Source organism: Manis javanica, chromosome 4 (assembly GCF_040802235.1).
Source record: "Manis javanica isolate MJ-LG chromosome 4, MJ_LKY, whole genome shotgun sequence".
NCBI lineage: Eukaryota > Metazoa > Chordata > Mammalia > Pholidota > Manidae > Manis > Manis javanica.
In genome coordinates, this window is record NC_133159.1 from 53224502 (window position 1) to 53247169 (window position 22668).

Genomic DNA, 22668 nt, shown 5'->3' on the forward strand with positions numbered 1-22668 from the left:
ATGAAGATAAAAAATTGCTTTAATAAAAGGAAGAAAATATTATTTTTTAAAAATCCAAAATAAAGCAACTGCATAGTTAAAGAATGGGTTCATAGTAAATGTATGCAAAAAAAGAAGGATTTTAAAAAATAAGCAGATTAGAAAAATGAACACCAAAGAAAAATTGTGTTGGATTAACAGCTCTAACATTTAATAACTGTGATTTTAACCAAATCACATAAGTTACCTGGGATTTTGTTTTCTCATCTATTCAGTGGAGATAATGTCTTTGCCTACTGCATGGCTGTTAATGATACCATGTAGGATATCATAATAATTACATTTTATCAGTTTATATCTCTGCAGATGTACTGGCTTGGATATTTTTCTGATCTGATTTCCACCTGAATGTTTAGAAATGTATTATTAGAGCCGTATAGCTTCTCTCAATGTCTTTCTTTAGTGTCTCTAAAGACAAATATGCCCCTTGAAATTGTTTTCTCAGATTTTCAAAGTATACCACTTTGTTCTTTCTCACCTATATATTCCATGTAAAATTTTAACCAAAAGTTTAAATTACATATAATCAGTGTGTTTACCCATTTGCAAAACTAATAGCATGGTCAAGTTCAATAGCAAGACCCATGGCAAGACCCATGCCTTCCCCCCCACTCCCATTTCCACAAATTTTTTATGGATCTGCTTATTCTTCTCAATTTCCAAGATCACTGCCAAGCCTGACATTCTGGTACCTCCATGACTGAGGCCAGGTTGTTTTTCCACTCATTTGCTGCTACTCTCTTCCATAGACCAGACACTCTTTCCCCTCACAGGCTCATGCTTTCCTGCTGTCTATGGCTTTGATATGAATTTCCCTAATAATAGTGATGTTGAGCACCATTCATGAACCTGTTGTCCATCAGTATATCATCCTTGGACAAATGTCTGTCTAGATCCTCTACCCATTTTATAAAAAGTTTGTGTTCTGGTTGTTGAGTTGTCTTGAATTCTTTATAGATTTTGGATATTAGCCCTTTATCAGATACATGATTTGCAAATATTTTCTCCCATTTGGTAGGTTGCCTTTTCAGTTTGTTAATGTTTCCTGTGCTGTACAGAAGTATTTGGGTTTCATGTAGTCCCACTTACTTATTTGTGCTTTCTTTGCTTTTACTTTTGGTGTTAAATCTAAAATATCACCAAGACCAAGGTCAGTGAGCTTACTGCCAATGTTTTCTTTTAGGAGGTTTATGGTTTTAGTGTTAAATTCAAGTCTTTAATCCCTTTTGGGTTAATTTTTGTGTATAGTGTAAGATAAGTGGTCCAGTTTCATTCTTTTGCAGCCTTAGCTGGTAAGTTTTCCAAGCATCATTTGTTGAAGAGATTGTCCTTTACCTGTTGTCTATTCTAGGTTCTTTTGTCATAAATTAATCAGCCATATATTCATGGGTTTATTTCTGGGATCTCTATTCTACTCTATTGATCTAAGTGTCTATTATATGCCAATTCTGTGCTGTTTTGATTACCATCGCTTATAATATAGTTTGAAATCAGGAAGATTGATGCCTCCAGCTTTATTCTTTCTCAAGACTTCTTTGGCTATTCAGAGTATCACACTGATTTGCAGATGTTGAACAACCCATGCACCCTTGGAATAAATTCCACTTGATCATGATGTATGGTACTTCTAATGCATTGTTGAATTTGGTTTGCCAATATTTCATTGAGAGTTTCTGCATTAATGTTCACCCAGGCCTTTAATTTCCTCCTTTTAAATTTCCTTGTCTGACTTTGTTATCAGGTAAACTTACCTTATAAAAGAATTTGGAAGGGTTCCATCCTGTTTTTTGGAAGAGATTGACTTCAAATGTTTTTTAGAAATCACTAGTGAATCCCTCTGGTCCTGAGTTTGTTGGAAGGTTTTTGCTTACTGGTTCAACCTCCTTATTAGTAATTTGTTCAGATTTTCTATTCGTGATTCTGTCTTTGTACATTGTGTGTTTCTGGGAATTCATCTATATATTCTATGTTATCCAGTTTGTTTGCATATACTTATTCATTGTGTCCCTATGTTCTTTTGTATTTCTGTGATTTCAATTTATAATGTTTTCTATTTCCTTCATAACTTTCAGTCCTTTCTCTTTTTTTCTTGGTTAAGTCTAGAAAAAGTTTATTTTGCTTATCCTTTCAAAAATCAACTCTTAATTTTATGGATCTTTTCTGTTTCTTTTTAGTCTCTCATTTGTTTGTGCTCTGATCTTTTGTTATTTCCTTCTGCTAGCTTTGGGCTTCTTTTTCTAGTTCCTCAAGGTGTAAAGTTAGGTTGTTTATTTGAGATCTTTTTTTCTTCATGTAGGTGTTTATTGCTATACACTTCCCTTTTAGAATTGCTTTTGTTGCATACCATAACTTTTCCTATGTTGTGTTTCCATTTTCATTAATATCAAGGTATTGATTTCCCTTTTGGTTTCTTCTTTGACCCACTGGTTGTTCAGGAGCATGTTGTTCTATCTCCACGTATTTGTCAATTTTCATTTTCTTATAATTGATTCCTGGTTTGATACCATTGTGGTTGGAAAAGATGCTTGATATGATTTCAGTCTTAAATTTATTAAGAGTTGTTTTGTGGCCTAGTATATGATCTATCCTAGAGAATGTTCTATGTGTGCTTGAGAAGAATGTGTATTAGATTTTGGATGGAATGTTCTGTGTGTGTGTTAGGTCTGTCTGGTCTAATGTGCAGTTCAAGTCCAATGTTTCCATATTGATTTTTTGCCCAGATGGTCTATTGCTGAAAATGGAATACTGAAGTCTCTATTATTATATTGCTATTTCTCCCTTCAGAAATATTAATATTTACTTTATATACTTAGGCCCTGTTGGGTGCATGAATATTTACAATTGTTATATCCCCTTCATTAACTGACCCATCTTATATGACACATTGTCTCTCATTATATTTTTTTTAGCTTCAAGTTTATTTTATCTGATATAAATACAGCTACCCTTGCTATCTTTTCATTTCCATTTGAGTGGAATGTCCTTTTCCATCCATTCACTTTAGTCTGTGTGTCCCTTAAGCTGATGTAAGACTCTAGTCAACAGATAGTTGTCCATTCAGTCTCTCTATATCCTTTTGATTAGAGAATTTTGTCCTTTTGTATATAAATTATCCATAGTATGGACTTACTATTGCCATTTTGTCAGTTGTTTTTCAGTTGTTTTGTAATTCCTGTGTCCCTTTCTTTCTTTCTTGCTGTCTTTTTGAATGGGTAGTTTCTTTAGTTCTACGCTTAGATTGATTTCTCCTTATTTATCTATGTAGGCTTTTGCTTTATGGTTACCATGAGGCTTACATAAAACATATTTATAACCATCTATTTTAAGCTGATAATAACTTTGAACACATACAAAGCTTTCTCACCTCCACACTTTTTTGATATCACAGTTTGTATCTTTTTACATTGTGTATTCATTAACAAATGATTGTATTTATACTATTGTCTTTTAACCTTTATACTAGAATTATAAGTACCAATACATTAGAGAATTGTCAATTTAAGCATATACTTATCTACCATTTTTATACTTTTTCATACATTTCTCTTGTTAATTAACATCCTTTCATTTCAGCTTGAACTCCCTTTAACATTTTATGTAAGGCTGTCTAGTAGTGATGAATTCCTTCAGCGTTTATTTGCATGGAGAACCCTTTCTCAGTTCTGAAGGACTTTTCTGGGTAGAGTATCCTTGTTTGGCAGTTTTTTTCTTTAGCACTTTGAATATATCATTCCCACTCCTTTCCGGCCTGCAAATTTCGTGCTGTATTTCTCCTGAGAGTCTTATGGGGATTCCCTTATGTAACAAATTGCTTTCTTCTTGCTGCTTTTAAGATATCTCCTTGTCCATAGTGTTTGGTAAATATGCCTGTGTAGGTCTCTTTGGATTCATCTTGTTTGGTACTTGCTAGCCTTTCTGGATCTTGCTGCCTGTTTCTTTCCTCAGGTTAGGGTTATTTTCAGCCATTAATTCTTTGAAAATGCTTTCTGCCTCTTTCTCCTTTCCTTCTTGGAACTTTATAATGTGTATATTGGTCCATTTGATGGTGCCCTGTTAAGTCCCTTAAGTTATTTATCTTCACTTTTTCTCAGTCTTTTTTCTTTTTGCAATTCTAATGGGTTGAATTCCACTGACCTCTTTGAGTTTACTGATCCTTTCTTCCGTTTGACTGGGCTGCTGTTGAACTGCTCTTTTGGATTTTTCAAGTTGGTTATTGTATTCTTCAGCTCTGTGAATTCTGTTTGGTATTTTTGAAATATTTTCTGTGTTGTAGTTTTCTTGCTGTGCATGCATTGCTCCTCTGACCTTGGTCAGCATCTTTTGACCATTATTTTAAATTTTCTCTCAAATTAGTGGTATATCTATTTCAATAAGACTTGTTTCTGGATATTTATCTTGTCCATTTGTTTAGGACATAGTTGTTTCTCCATTTTCCTTTCTTCTGTGTTGGTTTCTATGTATTTTATCTAGATAAAAGAGCCACCTCTCCCAGTCTTGACAGAATGGTCTTGTATAGGGGATGAACCTTGCTGTTCAGCCCAGCCTAAGCTCTTAGTAGTTGTCTTTCAATCTTTTGTGATTGTTCAAGCCTCTTGTTTATTCTTTGGGATTCTCAGGAGAGGGTGTGCTAAGACCTGTCAGTGTCCCAAAGGCTAATTAGAATCTGGACCCTCATGCAGTAGGTGGGAAAGTATATAGGTAAGCCCTGTGTAGGGAGAAATGGAAATAGGTGTTTTTGCCTCTTCCCTCTGTTCTGGGTCTGGGTGTATATATTCACAGCATAGGGGTGGGAGGAGAGGGTGCTCCTTCACTATTAAGAATTATTTTATTGTTTGCTACTCTTCTGTGGGACTTGTGAATGCAAGCCCCTATGGGCTATCAGAGCCAGGCAATCCAGGGACCATCTGCTGGGTGACAGACACAAAAGCTCTGGGGCACAGATGTGTGTGTATGAGCTCTTACAGGAAGATATTAGTGACCTGGCAGTGAGCAGGAAGCAGAAGGTGGGAGGGGCATCCTCCAGCTTCCCTTGTCTGTAGGAACATCGCATCCTGGCCCTTGTTCCTGCTAGATTAGAGGCCTGGCCCTTAGGCAGCAGCTTTAAAATACTCAGATAAAGCTCTTTCAGGGAAAAGCGGGATGGGTGAGTTCATCTGCCCTCTCTGCTCTGAGCCTCAAGGGGATAACCAGAGTGCTGGTGTGCATTTAGAATTGCTTATTTGCTAGTCTTATGGATCTCAAACACAAGCTTTGTTGGCATTCAGAGCTAGTTGGTTTGGGATTCTGTTCATCTAGTGGGAGTCTTAAATGTTTGGGCACTAGATGTGGAGTCCAAACCCTTCAGTCCTCGAGTAGAAGCCAGGAGTTTGGACTTCCCTCCCAAATGTATGGTGCTATGTTGGGAGTGATGTTTATGGTTTGTCTCACCTTTTACTGCCCGTTCCAATGTGGGTATTTTCTCATTTATACAATGTGTAGGAGCTGCTCAGCTACTGTCTGGACTTTTCAGAGGGACTTGTTTCATGTGTAACTGTACATTTGGTGTTCCCATAGGAAGCTGCTAACCTCCCCTCCTATGTTGCCATCTTGGTTGACTCCGCCTTCTGAACATAGATGATTTAAGAACTACTTTATAAGAAGTTTTAACAGACTCATTTATCTGCCCTCTCTGAAGTTGACCTCCATTCTTAAAATAACTATTGTTTCAAAACAAATACTATGAGTATTTGTAAAAGCTAAAACTAAGAGGGATCAGAGGGCCTTGGGGTTGTGCTCCACAATCTGCTTTGTTGTATTGATTACTTCACTTGTGAGGAACATTTTGACACTTAATCATAAGCAATTCCAGGTAAGAATCTCTGGGATGGAACCTGAAAAATCTGCATTTTTAACATGCTCTCCAGGTGATTATTACATAGACTGCAGTTTGAGTTCACATTGCCCTCTAGACTGTTATTTTTGTTGACATCATTTGTCAATTTTATCTACTAATTTATTCTAGTTATTAGACTTAACATCTAATTTGATAGGCAGTTTGATTTCTTAGTCTCTCCTTCCTCAGAGGAATTTTGATTCAGTGGGTTGTACTAGGTGCAAATAGCAGAAACAATTGCAATGGCTGTTGTTTGTTTCCCCAGATATGGGGGAGGGCACTCAGAGACTTGGTTTGTATTTTTTTAAAGTTCCACATGTGATTTTATATAAAAATTTAAAAATCAAATTTTGTTTTACAAAGGAGTTTGCATAATTTTGACAGCTGTGTTACTTGCTATTCTGCTTGTATGCCAAATCACAAGTAGAATTGCTTTTTTAACAAATAAACCAATTTTAGTTTAGATTTTTAGCATTAGTTGTGTTTTCTTTTTCTCATAGGTGTCATCTTTAAGAAATGAAAAGCGAGGCTCATCATATCTCCTCTCTGCCCCAGAAGGTGGTTCTGTCGAATTTGTTGACCAGCATTCACAGGGCACAGGCACATACTACATGGAAACCTACTTAAAAAAGAAGCGAGTGTACTAAGTTAAGGTCTTTCCTTTTATCCTCATACGGTTCTTTACAGTATCTCTGCTGTTCATCGCTGCCTTAACTACATTCAGACTAGCCATATCCTTTAAACACGGGTTTATTAATGTCCCCAGAAGGAACTGTGTTGTGAAGCAGGCAGAATTGCCAAATAAAAAATAAATAGCAATAAGAATAGACATCAGTTGAAGAATTTTCCACTAGAATTAGATACATCTTAATATATTAATTTACAGTCCATTGGAAAAATTAACAATGTTCCCAATATTCCTTATTTATGACAGAATAATTTTGATCCATATATAAAGGTTTGAAGCAATAAATGGGAAAGTTTCCTGAGCCTTAGATGAATGAATTTCTTATAAGCCAGTGTGCATTTCAATTTACTTTCCCTAGAAGTAATCTCATTTATAGATTTTAGGACTTTTCCTAGAAATACAAGAGTGTAAATGCAAAATGTAGTGATGGTAATGTCAAAGATTCTCCACATGCAAACTAAATTACCATCCCCATACCAGCCATGCAATATAAAACCCAAACAGCATGATAGTGAGGCCTTAGTTATATACAGCTACAGATGCTTTCCTTTTAACATATGTCGTTTACCGTTTATACCTTTTGTGAAACAGAAGGTATTAAGAAAAGTCACTTTGGTGATCAAATTTCAGGGCTTGGCAAACCACACCCTGGGGTAAAATTTAGTTCTCCACCTGCTTTTGTACTGCCTGCAAGCTAAGGATGATGTTTACATTTTTAACGGTTGGACTGAAAAAGAAAATTTGACTTGAAAATTGTGAAATTCAAATTTTAGCATACATACATAAAATTTATTGGCACACAATCATGCTCATTCATTTACCTATTGCCTGTGGCTACTTCTGTGCTATGGTGGTAGAGCCCAATAGCTGTGACAGAGACTGTACAGCCTGCAAAACCTAAAATATTTACTATTTGGCCCTTTATAGGGAAAGTGTGCTGGCCCTTGACATAAGAGCACTAATTCCCTAAGCCTTTTACTTCACCTAAAGAAAGACATTTAAGTTCTGCAAGAGAGTTGTAAGTGGCAAGGAACACAGCTTCTGCGTCTCATTTTATAGCACCTAATGACTAGATCAGGGCATACACTGACCATCAAATACAAATCCACAATATAGTAAAAGAGTCAGTACTACCCTCCCTGAAGGAGTCTTAGGGAGTAACAGAACCATTTTGAGCTAATAAGCTATACCTCACTCTGTCTCTTAGTCTTTTGTAGTTTGTTAGGCTGAAAAATTACCAGCTATTTAACCCAATTTACCTTTGAAAGAAATGTTTATTGCATATAACTTTTGACATTACCTTTTTCTGAAGATCTTGATACTAAATGCTCGAGAAACCTTTTGCCATCTAGAAATTTCTGTTTGTCCCTTATTATGAGAATGTAATTGATGGTAAGGAGTTCAGAGGTCTCAGTGATCCTAGTCTTTTTGAAATCAGATCATTAAATACCTTGTAATTTGGGGGACTTATTTTTGACTATACGGTATACTGTTTTAATTATGAAGTTTAAAATTGGTACATACTGTGATTTGTAAAGAATTTTACTTGGTCTAATTTATTGCATGTATTAACTTCTATTGGAAAATGACAGTTAAATTCTGGGCAGTTTATACCACAGATAAACTGATTGATAGACTAGGCATCACTCAGTCATGACTCAGCGGATGAATAATGGCTTCTCTATGCTCTGCACTTCTTCCCATTTTCCTGTTGCCTCAAATAAGAGTCTTCAGTGATAAGTCACATCTCTATGACAGTACAAACAGAAGATGGTAAACTTTAGAGCTGCAAGATGAAAGCAGGAAGAGGTTCAAAGAATTAAAAGATTTTTTTGGATTATAACACATAGTGGCTTTGCCCTGTGTTCCATTACCACTGGATATAAAAGGAGACCATTGCCACACACCCCCAAAGTCTATACTGTTATTTTTTCTATGTAAATGAATTGAATTCTTTGAAAATGAAATATTAATAGTAAAAGTCATATGCATGTGGAGTCTCTATTATCTTTATTTGTATAAAGAATAAACAAAAAGTGCATATAGAGTGGCCACAGGTTTGACACAGACAGACCTTGGTGATACAGGATTACTGAACAAATGTAAATGGCAAGTTTTATCATTGCCATTGAAGCAGTTTTCAGGCTCAAAAGGTGAACACCATATCACACAAATGCTAGACATCATTAACAAAAAGTTTTTCAGACTCATGGTCATAAAGAGCTTACAGTTCACACTGAATTAAAGATTAGACCTTTTTTATTACACAGCTACCTCCAGGCAAACTGTCTATGAATCTTGAATTCCATGGTGCCTTTAAGCTAGGTCTTTTAAGTTTTGCACCACAGACTGACAGTCAAAATAGTGATTGACTTTTGTAGGTGAATGCTAAGTATTGAAACACTCTAAGAACAGTGCAGTGTGGTATATACTCTGACTGGTTGCATAGAGCATCCCAAACCAATGCTGGTACAGCTTGCCCCAAACTGGTAAAGTTGTTAGAAAAGGCTATACACTGACGTTTCCTAAGAGCATGTTTAATAGTACCCAGGTTCTTGGAATCAATTCTGATTAAAAGTATACTGTTCAGGAAAGCACTGGCATAGGCTTGGTTCTCAAGAATTAACATCATGCAGCAAAGTATTCCACAGCCGTCCCCATGGGTATGACCAGTTTTCTCAAAAATGGGTAATGCTGGCCACCCAGGGAACAGGCACTAAGCCTCTGAAAACAAAGTTTAAGTCCTACTGGTGACAGGAACACCCTCATCTTTGTACAGAAACAATAGTATACTAACTGGTATCTAGTATTTCAAGAATGCTTGGTCTATCGCTGTATAGATATTAAAATTTGTGGGTATATTAAAGTATCAACTGAGTCCATCGATCTTTATGTTTATGTTCCAGAAAAACATTTCAGATCAACTGGCAACTGGGAGAAAGCAATGATCTTGAGACTATTTTGGTCAGCTCTTCTTGTTTTGAAAAGTCCCATTCTGATAGACAGTTGTAATGGCAAGCCAGCCAAATAAGATGGTGGTATATTTTTCCAAAAGGAGTGCTTAAGTGCTTTCTAATATTTTGGTTGTCATTATTTGTCACTATGCTACTGGTGCCAAATTTAAAGAGGAAGTACTTACACATACTAAACACCGTAGTATGCCTTATATATACTTGGATACATACCCAAGTATCTTTTTAGACAGAATACAAACTTTTTCCATTAAAAAAATTTTTTTTAAATGGCTTGTATATTTGTTAGGGGAGAGGAGGACTTGATATACAGTAGAATTTAAATGTTATTCATGCTTATTTTAAAAGTGCTTCAAATCCTTCAATAAGGTTCTGAAAGGTTGTCCGATTAGATGGTTGGAATTCCCAGCATTTTCTCATAAGTTGATAAACCTGTAAAAAACAAACCAACCAAAAAACAGTAAAAGTGTTAGATTTAGGAGTTTTTAATATTATAGAATCACCAGGAGTAAGAAAATTTTGGACATGTAAATGACCTTCCTTAAGTAACAATAGTATTTGAGTAATTTAAAATATAGAAAATGTGACACAACTATAGTTCATAAATATTTTAACATTGGAGAAGCTCATGGGTTAACTGAGCTTCCAAAAAATTCATGTCATTAATTACCTGCCATAAAGCAGTTCACGGGATTGTATCTCAGGTTAGACTCTAAGTGTCCTCACTGGCTGCTTCACTCTCACTCACACATACTATTCAGTACACCCTAACTAGCCTAAATAGTTTTAAAGACTCAGTTCACTTTACAATACAGAAAACTGAATCAATGTCATAAATGCTGTTGATAAGCTGGATAAACTTTCATGATAAAACTCTACCAAAATATGCTCTTTTAGGGAGCCCACTGAGGTTGATCTACTTTTGCGGGGAATCCATGCTCTGAGCGTAACTTCTGGCTGCCATCTGCCCCAAAGATGATTTCTCAGGTATCTTATCTGAAATTCAGCTTCAGAAAACGGAAGGAGTTTTGTACTCCTTCCTTCTCCCACCCCCACTCCCAGTCCCTTGCTGAATAACTCAAACTGTGAAAACAGTAAAAACTGAGTTTTATTACTGTGAAGTGGACCATAAATACCTCATCTGGACAGTTAGGTGGGCAAGGCAAACGTTTTCCTTCTTTTAATGTATTCACAAGTCTTGTTACTGTCATCTGGCCATGAGTTGGACCTATCATTTTCAGGAACAACTATGTAAAATAAAACCAAACAAAATACTTTACTTTGCATATATTTACATAATCAGATTAAGGCGAAATTTCTAGAATTAACTAGAAATTAAAATGACAATAAAAAGGGTTTTCTTCTTAGTAACCTTAAATGAAAGTCCAAAATCCTTATTAGCTCTCAATGATCAGTGTGTAATTTCTCAGACTCTGCCAACCACTCCTTCCCTTGTCCCAGTGAAAATGATCTCATTTGGGAATACATAAAGCTCAGACAAGGCCCCTACTCAATGCCCCCTCACTTAACTCACTTATTTTCCAGGAAACTGTCTCCAGATTCCTGGCACAGAGAAAATCCCTGAAAGTCAGGGTCATCTTACAGAACTCTGGGCTCCTTGTGAAACCAAGACTTGAAAGAGCCACAAATATTGTCAAGTAATAAACCAAGATAAATGGAAAAGTAATACTTCCCTTCTCCATTATAACATACTGACTGAATTCCACTTAAAAACAATGCTTAACAAAGCAGAGATGGACATGTTTTCATTGGGTACTAGATTCAAATGAAGAGATGAGACTTACCGCCATGGGACTGGAATCTGAATCACAGTAAGTAAGCAGCTCGTGCAGAGTTACTCCAAAAGACCAGACATCAGAGGCGATATAAAATTTACACTGAATCAAACACTCTGGAGCATACCTGAAAGAAAGCAGATATGAAACTTCATTTCCTGGGAAAGGTACTCCAACAGACATTACAGAATAACTCAGAAAATCTATCACCCCTTTAGTCTTCCATGGAATTTAACATTCTATGACATCTAAGCATGAATTGTGGATTAATGACACCTGCTGCTGTAGTACACATCTGACATGAAGAACAACAATGTTTATAGGCTTTCAGCAGTATATATTTTCTCCAAAATATCAGTAAGACAAGTTTGTGCTCTTCATTTCACAGAGCACATGCTGTCCATGCACAGGAGCTGGCAGCATATGATGACAGGCCCCAGGTTTTATTTGCCTGCAAGCTCAGTCAGCAGTGCCCAGTCCTCTTCCCACGTCAACTGTTTTGGTGAATGGGAATCCTAAACAACCAACTGCCTGAGCCCATATCCAGTTTCCTAAATCCTCAAACCTACTCTTAGACCACACTGTCATATCCTGATCACTGTCCTCATTCACTCCATTGCTGCCTCCGGCCCAATCAGACCCCTGGCTCCAATCTTGCTTCCCGGAGTATCCCACAGTGATTGCTTTAAAAGTCCCTATCCTTAGGACATCAAATGGCACCCGAAAGCCCTTGCGATGGAGTACCAGCTCTTGTCACTTGGCTTCCAGAGCTCAGCCTTGGCAATACCCTGATACCTCCCACTTCATGACTCCGCCACACTGAGCCTCTTTCCGTTCCTGGGGTCGTCAGCTGCTCTGGTCTCATTCTTGTTAAGTCACCCTTCTCCTAACCATCTTTACAAACCCTCATGAATCTAAAATCTTAACAGGACTTGCAGAAAACCAAGCCTTTTATGCTTATGTACCACAAAATTGGCTTCTTTGCCCATTAGATCCTAAACAGTCTGCTTGTTCACCATCATCTATTGAGTGCCTGGAACAAAGTAGGACCTTGACATATATCTGTTTAATGAACGAATGAAGGTTTAGGCTCCACGGGCAGAGAGATTGTGTGTCTATGCAGGGTGCACCTTGGAGGCACTAGCAGTTTCACAGGAGCGGGTGGAGTGGAGACTTAAGCAGCGTCTCTCCTGGATAGTGTTTCAGGCTGAGGGGTCAAAGTCAGGCTGTGGCCTTCTAACCAGGCTACTCCTAGTGATTCATGAGAAGACGGCCAGGTTTCCTGTGTACTTTGCTCTGCTTTGCCCAAGATCTCTCTGAAAGTGTCAGTGCTTGCCTCGACAGCGCCTCATTCCTGCACCCTCCTCCTCCCTGCCCTTCAGGCTTCCTCTGCATGGTGTGGTGTGACTCCTGCAGCTGCTAACAGTTCTAGGAACTGCGTCAGACATCAGACCAGTGCCTTCTCCTGGACGCTGGAGACGCTGAGCTGGCAGCTGGAGCTCTCCATTCCCGGGAGGGTGGTGTGTGCAGTGCAGGCAGCTCTGTGTGGGTTGCTTTCAGGGAACAGCCTAAAAGGTGTTTCTTGAAGGCAAAGATCAATCAATTCCAAATGTTCTATGACCTTTCTACCCTTGACTCAGACAGAAGGAATGAGACATTAACACAGCTAGAAAGGGCTTATCCAAACAGTGGAAACCATATGACCAACTGATGAAATGTTTGACTCAGTTACCAAAACACAGGGCTGTCCCGGTCGTCCTTGACTGTGTAGTACTCCTTATCAGTTTCAATTGCTTTGGTTAAACCAAAGTCTCCAATTTTCACTTGGTGTTCACTCTCAACAAGGACATTTCTCGCTGCTAAGTCCCGGTGAACATACTGCCGAGAACCCAAGTAGTCCATCCCCTGATGGAGAGAAGTAAAGGTAGGAAGACACATTGCTGGAGGTCAGTTCAGACGGCATTTTGCATCTATCACTTCTTAACAAAAAACTACAGATCTCACTTCATTCATATGTCACTGGGTTTTTTTTTGTTTTTACTTTTATGCAAGAATAGTAAAACCAACCTCATTAAAAGAAATACACATTAAATTAGCCATACTAACAAATCAGGTTACTTTCCTAGTAGAGACTAATTTTTCATCCAAATCATACACAGCAAAATAAACTCAGAACAATTATTGGGAAGTTTCCCACTTGCAGTCTAATTACAAACGAATTACACAGGACAGGGTGTCTGATTTCTTAATCTGTAATATACTGTCTTTTTTTTACCTTACAAATCTGAACAGCATATTTCAACTGCTGTTTGAGGTTTATTTTGTTCTTATTCTTTGGAAGATACTCTTTAAGGCTTCCCGAAGGCAGAAATTCCATGATGAGCTTAATGCCATTTCCTCCTGTTCAGAAAAAGCACCCATCAGTACAAGGTTGCAAATTAAGGAAATGGGAGAAAGTAAGGAGCACAGGATTTGCAGGCAGAGGACCTGAACTAATTCAATGTCACTCGGCATCACAGGCAAGTTACTTAAGCCCGAGAGCCTCGGGAGACTAAGCAGCAGTGTAAAGGGATCGTGACCCTTGTGGACATAACCCAGAGTCATCAGCGCTCACTGAGATAACACAGAGTGCTCTGCAAACCAGAGCAGATGATCGATGTATTAAAAATATGAGCCATATCATTTCATTATCAATACAATATCTACGTAAGGTCCTGGCTTATAAAAAAGATACACTTACTGGTAAATACTACTTGCCACCCTGATTTAGACAACTAGAAAACAAAATATCCTGGCTAGTGTTGGGTCAGAATAGGGAAAGGGGAGAAGTGGTTATCAGGTTTACATGACCTTCAGGCCCTAAATGGGAGAATTAGGATGGATGAAGTCCAGTCTCCAGTGTGGATACGTGAACAGCCCGGAGAGCATCTAGCATCATCCTGGCTGCAGGGGAAGATGGGAACCTTCCTTGGGAGCTCCACAGCTGCTGAGGGGTTTGACAGTGCATATGACTTCAAGCCCAGGGGCCATCAGTGAGCATGTGCAGGTGGCCTAGATATGGCCAAGGACACCACCTATTCAGCACTGGCCTTACAATTCCAGATGGTCAATTTTTAAACCAACCCCACTTTGCTCAACATACCGTCTTCCGTACAGATGCCTTTGTACTTCACAATGTTCTCATGATAGAGGTTCCTTAAGATTTCTATTTCCTTCTTCAGATCAGCTATGTGGTTACCACCACTCTCAGGCTTCAGGGATTTGACAGCTACCTGCTCCCCCGTATTGTCCCCCTCAGGGTCATACCTGCAGAGCTCAACCTTCCCAAAGTGGCCCTGGAGGGAAAGATGCATGTGCTTGATCAGAAAAACCCCAGCCTGAACCAGCAGGAACACCCTTGGAGGCGGAGGCTTGCTCCTTGGGCTGTTCCCTCGAAGGCCAGGGGTGCACAGCACAGCCCGACCTTGCAAGCAGCCAGCTCCTACCAGGCCTCTTCCCACTCACCACAGCCCCTTCCTATCTTGGCCTCACATGCTATCCCCTCCATTACTGAGCCAAGTGACTGATGAACCAATGCAGCAATCCCAGTTTCCATGAAAATGTAACCCAAAAGGAAAAGAAGGTTATTTCTGGACCATTCGGACAACTATGGCTTTTTTTCTTCTTTTTTTTTCCAGCCCTGAGCCCCCTACAGGAGAGGCACCACAAAATAGCTAACAGAGCACTGCATGAGGAGTCTTTAAAAGATGTGGGACCAGATCCCAGCTAAGCCATTTGATGGTGATGATGGCCCCGTGGCCCTGTCACCAATATTCTGAGCTGGCTCCAGAGGTGCTGAATGCACACAGTAGTACTACACCCTCAGGGATGCTGTGAGGGACTAAGGACACTGCACCTGTAAAAAGTCTGGCACACGGCCTTGGCACATGGCAGATACTCAACACAGGACAGTCTCTGTTTACATAACAACTACAAAAAATCTGTATAAAGATGCAAATCCCAGTAGCTTTTCTAGTCACATTAACTGTTAAAAAAACTCCCATTCAAGGTCCAAGGGAAAAGCTAACATTCAGTTCTGGTCTGCTGTGTAAGGTTTATTTAAGCAGCCTCACAGGGATATATATGCCAAGGAAAGTCAGAGACAGGGATTTTTTTATTTCCACCATATCTATACCTATTCCCCTGTATATCTCCCTTTCCATTCTCTTCCATCCCTGAAAGATCAAGTCTCTTCAGGCAGCAAACCAATATACTGTGTGCATACACAGCCACATACATGCACAAATATATGTAAGCTGTCACTGTGTGTGTCAAATGGGGAAAGACACCATCCCTTGTGATTCAAGTGGCCCTAAGAAAACGCAGTAAGATGCTTTCTATTATCAATCTTGACCCAAAATGAGAGAATGGAGAGTGGCTTTAGATGTAAAGTCAGGTGATGCGGTCAATAGGGGATGTGAGTATAACTTGCCTCTCCCAAGTCACGGATTCTCTTTAAGAACCGCTTTTCAAAATGTGTGGGATCCACTTCAGTTTGTGGCTTTTTCTCTGAAACAATGTCTGGATCTAACAGGAGAGAGAAGAACACATGTTAATAAGGTGTGACTGCCACTAACGGCTCCTTGTTACTCCCCCACTCCCTGAGGCATCGGCTGGTCTCAGTTACACAGCACAAGACAGTGTCATACTCTGCTCCTCCAGCTTATTGATGTCTCTCATGATGGCTCGGAAGAAAGGTCTCTGATTGGGGTCATAGTTCATGCAGCGGGTCATAAGGTCAGCCAGCTCCTTACAAGATGGTGTCACTGGCCTGCATCGGCTTTCATAGAATCTCTCTTTCTGTAAAGAGGACCACATGTTAAGAAACCAAAGGAACCACCACCCATAAACCTTTTAGTCCCAGCTCAGAAGGAGTTGCTAATCTCTAATTTAATTCCCCAAAGCCTTGATTAAAGGTAGATTTTATAAATTTGCGTTACTGTTGCCTTATTTCCGCTTTGAGAAATCCTGTCTTGATAATAAAATAATCCATAGTCAGGATACAATAGAAACTCAATAAATACCTGTGTGTTAATTTTACTGAATAATAGGCACTTAAAAATCTCAGATAAACAATACTATAATGATCTGTTGAGCACATGCTGTATGCCTGGCACTCTATGTGCATTCTTTACTTATTTCCACAACAACCCTGGCAAAGTAGGTTATTATTCATCCCCATTTTAAGATGATGAAACAAGCTCAAGGAAGTTACATTTTCAAGGTCACACAGCCAGTAAACCTGTGGAGGAGATTCAAACCTGCACCCATCTCTTCCTACAATATGAGGCTGCCTGGTAACTGCTGAGATGACCATGAGTGTCCAAGAAGTTCTCACTCAGCTCACAACCTGGAAAGCAACTGCTCACCTCGATCAGTGTCTTGTCTTTCAGGGGGATCTCGCCATTGTAGCAGATTTCCCAGAGGGTGGTTCCAAAGCTCCATTTGTCTGCGGCCACGCTCAGGTTCTTGCAGTCTTCCACACACTCAGGAGCAATCCACGGGATTCGTTCTATGCACTCTGGAAAAAGACAACAGATATTTATAGATCAGTTTCTGGAATCATGTGGGAAGTAAATCACTGTCATTGCAGTAAGAGCCATGAGCTACTGAAGAAACTATTTCAAACAGTGTTTCCCAAACAACGACCATGGTTACACTGGTCCCATGGGTAGTGCATTAAAGGTGTAGTTTTCCAGGCCCCTGACCCAGGGCACTTCAGCTGCATCAGTCTGAGGTAGGGGCAGCAGGAAGGTCATCTGCAGCCAATCTTCCGAAGCCCTGGCCTTAGAAATAGCAAAGCACCCCAGGGTGAAGGCCAACATGCTGGGCAAGGAGGAGGGGTTGTATGGACAAAGGATTAATAAAGAAAGAAAAAGCAGGGGAGGAGAAGAGACCAACATATGCAAAGTAGGCATGGGCTAATCTCAGCTACTCTGCACAATTGCCCTGCAATGCGTATTTGTTTTATGTGGGTTTTCGTTCATTTGGAAAAGAACAAAGGAAGGAAAGACTGTGGTAAAGTCATCCCTTCTTAGGTGATGTGCCCATCTCTTCCTCCAATACAAGACTTCCTGGTAACTCCCGAGGCTACCTCTGTAGACCCTGTCCTGACTTCAAACCAAGGCCAGGAATCTCAGTGGACACCCCAGCTGCATCCATGGAAATGGTGAGCTGTGTCCCTCCTACTGCATAGTCAGCACCTTGAGGGCAGAGACAGCCCCCCTGCAATGCTCCTTATCTCCCTTGGCCCCCAGGGCATGCTAGAACACCTGACACCCATTTGCTGAAGCGTCCCTTCTAAGAGGTGACAAACCCCCAACACCGGCCCCCTGCCTCACATGGAGTAGGGTGGGTGGGAGGTGAGGGCTGGGGATGGGTGGAAGGGCAGGGGAGACACACCTTGCCTGGACAGTACAGTAATGGGGATGCCGGGGTCACTGAGCTTGATGAACGGGCCACACTCGCTGTCAATGCCCTCACGGGCCAGGAGGAGGTTTTTAGTGCACACATTTCCATGGACCAGGTCCTTATCCTCCTGCAGAGAGAAAAGGGTGAGCCCAGCGAAGTTGCCCATGAGGATGCCTGTCTTTGCTCCTTCCCGTATGTCCTCTGTTTCCAACACTGGCCCCTCAGATCAGTTCTTCACATTCCCCAGCTACAACCAGACCCAGGCAGTCTAGTTCTCCCACTGATTATCTGGGTGGTTTGGGTACATTATACAATGTCCCCCTGTCCCAGTTTCCTCATCAGTGACACACGGAAATAGTGAAGCATGGCTCTTAGGGCTTCTGTATATAATGAACAGTTTTTTTCTAAAAACAAATGAGCCATGGTCAGCACCCAGTCATGTTAGCTACTACTCATGCTAGTAGTTTCCCTCATTCCCTCAACAAGTACTACACTATTTCTACACTTACCATACACTGCAGTACAGAAGCCAGTCCTCTGATGTGGTAAAATTTCCCTCTCAACAAGATTCATGTGTGAGCATACACAACAGCCTAACATGACTGTGTTCACTAGGCACCAGGCACAACTGTGTTTAACCTCAGAGCCTAGTTCCCTCCAGCTGCTTGGCTAGCACCTCCTTCCCACCATTCCCCAACTAGAGTATTCTGGTTCATTGTGGGGCCACCATGGACATGAGAACACACTTACCAAGTAACTCAGGGCACTAGCCAGCTGCTTGGCAACTTTGAACTTCCATGGTGTGGTGAGGACATCACTTTTCCGGTGCATGAAGAGATCCAGGGGCCCCCCCTCCACAAACTCTTCCACCATGATATCTATGAGCACAAAAAAACACACATCTGAACCTCTGTCTGGGACCATTTTCTCTCTCATCCCCTATGAGAGTCCATGTTAGCGGCTGGTACTGGGCAAGGGAGGACCCAGACATCCCTGGGAGGTGTAAATGGCAGAGTGCTTTGGAGTTGGACAGACAACCTCTGCCCTTCTAGAGCGCTTTCTACTCTGACTCTAGGGCAGTGAACTCAGCTTATTCCAACCGCCCGGGTCTAGCACAAGGTGGGGCCCACAGCTAGCAAGAAGTAAATGTTCAAGAAATGAGTGAAAAATAAATGGGATTTGGTTCCATGTTCACTATTAACTTAAGCAAGTGACCTGCTCAGTACCTCGAATTCCTTGACTGCAAAAAGAACGGCAAGGAGCCCAGGCAACATGAAGGCAGCCCCAGCCCCTGCTGTCTTCACAGCACCTGTGTTATCCAACTAGGGCCAACCACCCCTTCCAAAAAGAATACACTTACTCTCCACGTCTCGGACACAGACGCCATAGAGGTATACGATGTGTTTGTGCGAGACCTGTCTCATCATGCTGGCTGCCTCAAAAAAAGCCTATGGGAAAACAGGACAAGGGAACGGCAACGGTCAGTCTCCACGGGTCTGATTCCAAGGGGCTTTCTGAGAGGAAAACTCACCACTGTCAGCATCCCAGGCCCTGAAACTATTCCCCTGGCTTTGCCTCCCCAGAGGGCTTGCCAGACCTTCATCCCAGGGCCAGTCTGGCTGGGATATAAGATTTATTTAGAAGACCTCATAGGATGCAAAGCTAGGCTGGTGTGATAGGCTAGCTGACAATTTCCCCACTGGATACTCATGACCACTACTTTCTCTTTTTTCAAACTGTGGGAGGTAGCAGTGTTTGACATTGTGCTAGAAATAAAGGCAAACTGTGGCAGCTCCCTCTCAAGGCGGCTTTATCACGCTCTAAGAGTTTGTGGGATCCTGGGTAAGTCATTTCACTCCTCTGTGCTTTGATTCTCTAGTGTTGCTGTGAAGTGACAGCCCTGGACTATATATAAGGGACTTTGAGAACATTTAGCTGGGGTCCTGGGGCTCCATGGCACCACCACAAGGACCTCCAGGCAGGACGTGGGAGGAGAAGGGAGGGGCAGGTCAAGTGGGAGGGGCTGCTCATCCCACTTCACTTTCAATCTTCCCTCACTTATTATATGGACTGGGTTTACCTAAGGTTGTATTTGAAGAAAGGAATCCTGACTAGAAGACAAGTCTGGAAACCGCTAGATAAAAATAAGGGTGAAAGTCCTTCACCGGCTACTGTGCTCCACCTGCTCCAGAGATGGGGGAGGAGAAAGGGTGGGTTATGCAAATGACACTTGCCAGAGAAATGTCCCTGTGGCTGGGGTCTAAGACTTTGAGGATCACTTTGATTCTCTTCTCTTCAGAAGCTCCTTCATCATCCTTGAAATCCACCAAGGTCCCAGAGTAGATGTGTGTCCGTGTGCCTCTCCCAAGGTGCTCACTCTGAAGGAGGAAGCCGGAGGTTGGGGTGATCTTTCTCTAGGGCTGCAGTGATGCCAGAGTCTGGCACTGAGGCCCTATGGGAACACAGAACACCGGCAGGGGCGGGGCAAAGGCCAAATGACCCCAGCAGCTCACAGCCCACCCAGTGCCTTGTCCTGGTCAGACCTCCAGAGACGACTCAAGAGAGGACCCCACTGAGGACTCCTCCACTCACAGGCTGGGTACAGAGAGAAAGGGCTTGTTAGTCCTGATTCTACCATTTGCTGGCCATTTAACTTAGAGACCTTCTTTCACCATGCTCAATTTCTGCTCACTTTCTGTAAACAGGGATAATAATGGTGCCTACCTCATAGGGCTGTGGTAACAATCAAGTGAGGAAATAGGTATGAAAGCTCCTGGTACAGACCTTAGCACATAGTAGGTAGAATCCAATCTGTTGGGCTGAGATTTTTTTGTTTGATTGCCCCCTAGAGCAGGTACACACTATTTCTCCTTCTCACACACAAACTGTTCATTTTTCATGTTGTGGACTCTGATTCCCTCAAAATCCTACCCAACAATTTCCGGGATTAACTTTAAAAAAAGTTAACAAACTACTCCCCATGCTTACTGCCCTCCGCCAGGTCTTTAATAGCAGTGAGTCCAAGATTTGCTCCAGAGCATCTACACATGTGCATGAATACATGCATGCTAAGCTTTAAAATTAGTGAGGCAATTTATACACAGACTTGCCCCAGCAAGAAGAGAGGGGGAGGTGATTTGAGGACAGAGGCAGAGACTGAGGGGGTGGGCCCTCCGTTTCCCCACATACAGAAAGGGATAATATCTCTAAGAAAGTGGCACAAGGACTATATGAGATCATCTGTCCAAGCCCCAGCACATAATGATCTGTCTCTAAGGACTCTTGCAGTTGAAGCTTTAAACATTTGATTTAAACATTCCTGATATTTGGAAATCAAAATGTGATTCATAAAGTTTAGGGACTGGCAAGCAATTGGCATTAACCCCATAAAACTTGTAAATTGAAGTTCTGTTACTCTATTATCCTAGAACCCTCTGTAAATACAGAAAATGGACTGTCCTCCACAGGACTGTGTACAATTGTTAACTGAGTATATTAATTTGCACAAATGCCACCATTTGTCATCTGTCACCGCAGAATGATGATACATCTGCCCTGTCTCCCTTATACTGGCAAAGTCCTATGATTTTTCATTAAAGCTGCATGTGTCATGAAGCAATTCATTATAAGGTTATGGGAAGCTGTATTCCCAGATCATCCCGTAAAAGCCATATGCTTTCAGAATAATTATTTTTCCCCAGAAGGTTAGCTTATTCTGATGGCCAAGTCCAGGCACCAGGATTGTGCAGCAACCCACAGAGGCCTCTGCCCTGTCCCCCCAGTCCCCCCACCAGTCTCCGTCCATGCTGCTCCCTCTGCCTTTGCTCCGCACTTGCCGTTCATCCCCTGGGACTCTGCTTTGATGCCACTTTCTCCAGGAAGCCATCTCTGTCCTCCCAAGGCTAGGTGGGAGGCTAGGATGATCGCCTCGAGAGTCCCGCATCCCACTGTACTTCCCCACTTAGGACTTTTATCTTGACAATGTAATTATCTACTTAAGATAGACAGGAATCTGCCTCCTCACCAGACTGAGCCTGTCAAGGATCATGATCACACCTGGTATATGGAAGTACGCAATCACTGTTAGCTAAATGAATGAATGATGGAGGCATGGACGATGGCCATTACCTGCCCAGGGACTCAAGGGTAAGGAAAGGTGTAAGACCCCAAGTACAGTGTCAGGTTCTAGACCAAGAATCAAATTCTACTGATTCAAACAGCAAACTGAACATATTATAAAATATACCAGGCCAGGGTCAGTACAGGGTTAATGGAATTTATAATCCATGGAAGTCAAGTTCTAGACCTCTAGTAGTAGTATTGCTGCTCTGGTGATTTTAATCTCTGAACACAGGTCTGACACCACCAGGGAGACACAGGAAGATTGGCCCTCAGTGAAGAATTTACCATAAGCCAAGTGCTGTGGACTTCTATGCCCTCAAAATCCTACCCAACAATTTCAGGGATTAACTGAAAAAAAAAGCTAATAAACTACTCCCCATGCTTGCTACCCTCCACCAAGCTCAACGGCAGTGAGTCCAAGATTTGCTCCAAAGCTCCAAAGCATCATGGTCTCCCGCAGGTGGTAAGCTGCCGGTGCAGATTCCTTCCCTCCAAGGCAGCTGGCGTCTGTCTTCTTAGCACCCTCCCCCACCCCCCATGGATGACTCTTTGTGAGGGGGCTGTTACACAACAGAAAGGCAGATGCTCTCTGGGCCTCACAGCATTAGCTAAAGCCCAAGCGCAGCTCAAACGGGGCCTGCCTGCTTAAGGCTGCAGACTCTGGGCAAAAGGCCTCCCATGGCTGGGTCACTGGTCTGAGGGATGTTTCTCAAGACAGTTCTCCCTCAG

General features: G+C 41.4%; 2 protein-coding genes across 3 annotated transcripts in view; one reads left to right on the forward strand and one right to left on the reverse strand.

Moving 5' to 3' along the window:
- RAVER2 (ribonucleoprotein, PTB binding 2) overlaps positions 1-8591 on the forward strand; it is a 111270-nt gene extending 102679 nt beyond the window's left edge. For both annotated transcript variants that reach the window (XM_037024379.2, XM_037024380.2), the window contains exon 12: positions 6412-8591. In XM_037024379.2, coding sequence (XP_036880274.1) covers positions 6412-6558 — 147 coding nt within the window. In that variant the 3' untranslated portion in view covers positions 6559-8591. The remainder of the gene's footprint in view (positions 1-6411) is intronic.
- Position 8592: 1 nt separating this feature from the next.
- JAK1 (Janus kinase 1) overlaps positions 8593-22668 on the reverse strand; it is a 133231-nt gene continuing 119155 nt past the window's right edge. Inside the window, exons 13-25 of the mRNA XM_037024378.2 lie at positions 20052-20195; positions 19178-19265; positions 18568-18695; positions 17809-17944; positions 16776-16927; positions 16056-16206; positions 15839-15933; positions 14510-14702; positions 13643-13767; positions 13100-13272; positions 11377-11494; positions 10708-10818; positions 8593-10003 (exon numbers count right to left, since the gene is read on the reverse strand). Of these exons, the coding sequence (XP_036880273.1) occupies positions 9908-10003; positions 10708-10818; positions 11377-11494; positions 13100-13272; positions 13643-13767; positions 14510-14702; positions 15839-15933; positions 16056-16206; positions 16776-16927; positions 17809-17944; positions 18568-18695; positions 19178-19265; positions 20052-20195 (1710 nt within the window). The 3' untranslated portion in view covers positions 8593-9907. The remainder of the gene's footprint in view (positions 10004-10707; positions 10819-11376; positions 11495-13099; positions 13273-13642; positions 13768-14509; positions 14703-15838; positions 15934-16055; positions 16207-16775; positions 16928-17808; positions 17945-18567; positions 18696-19177; positions 19266-20051; positions 20196-22668) is intronic.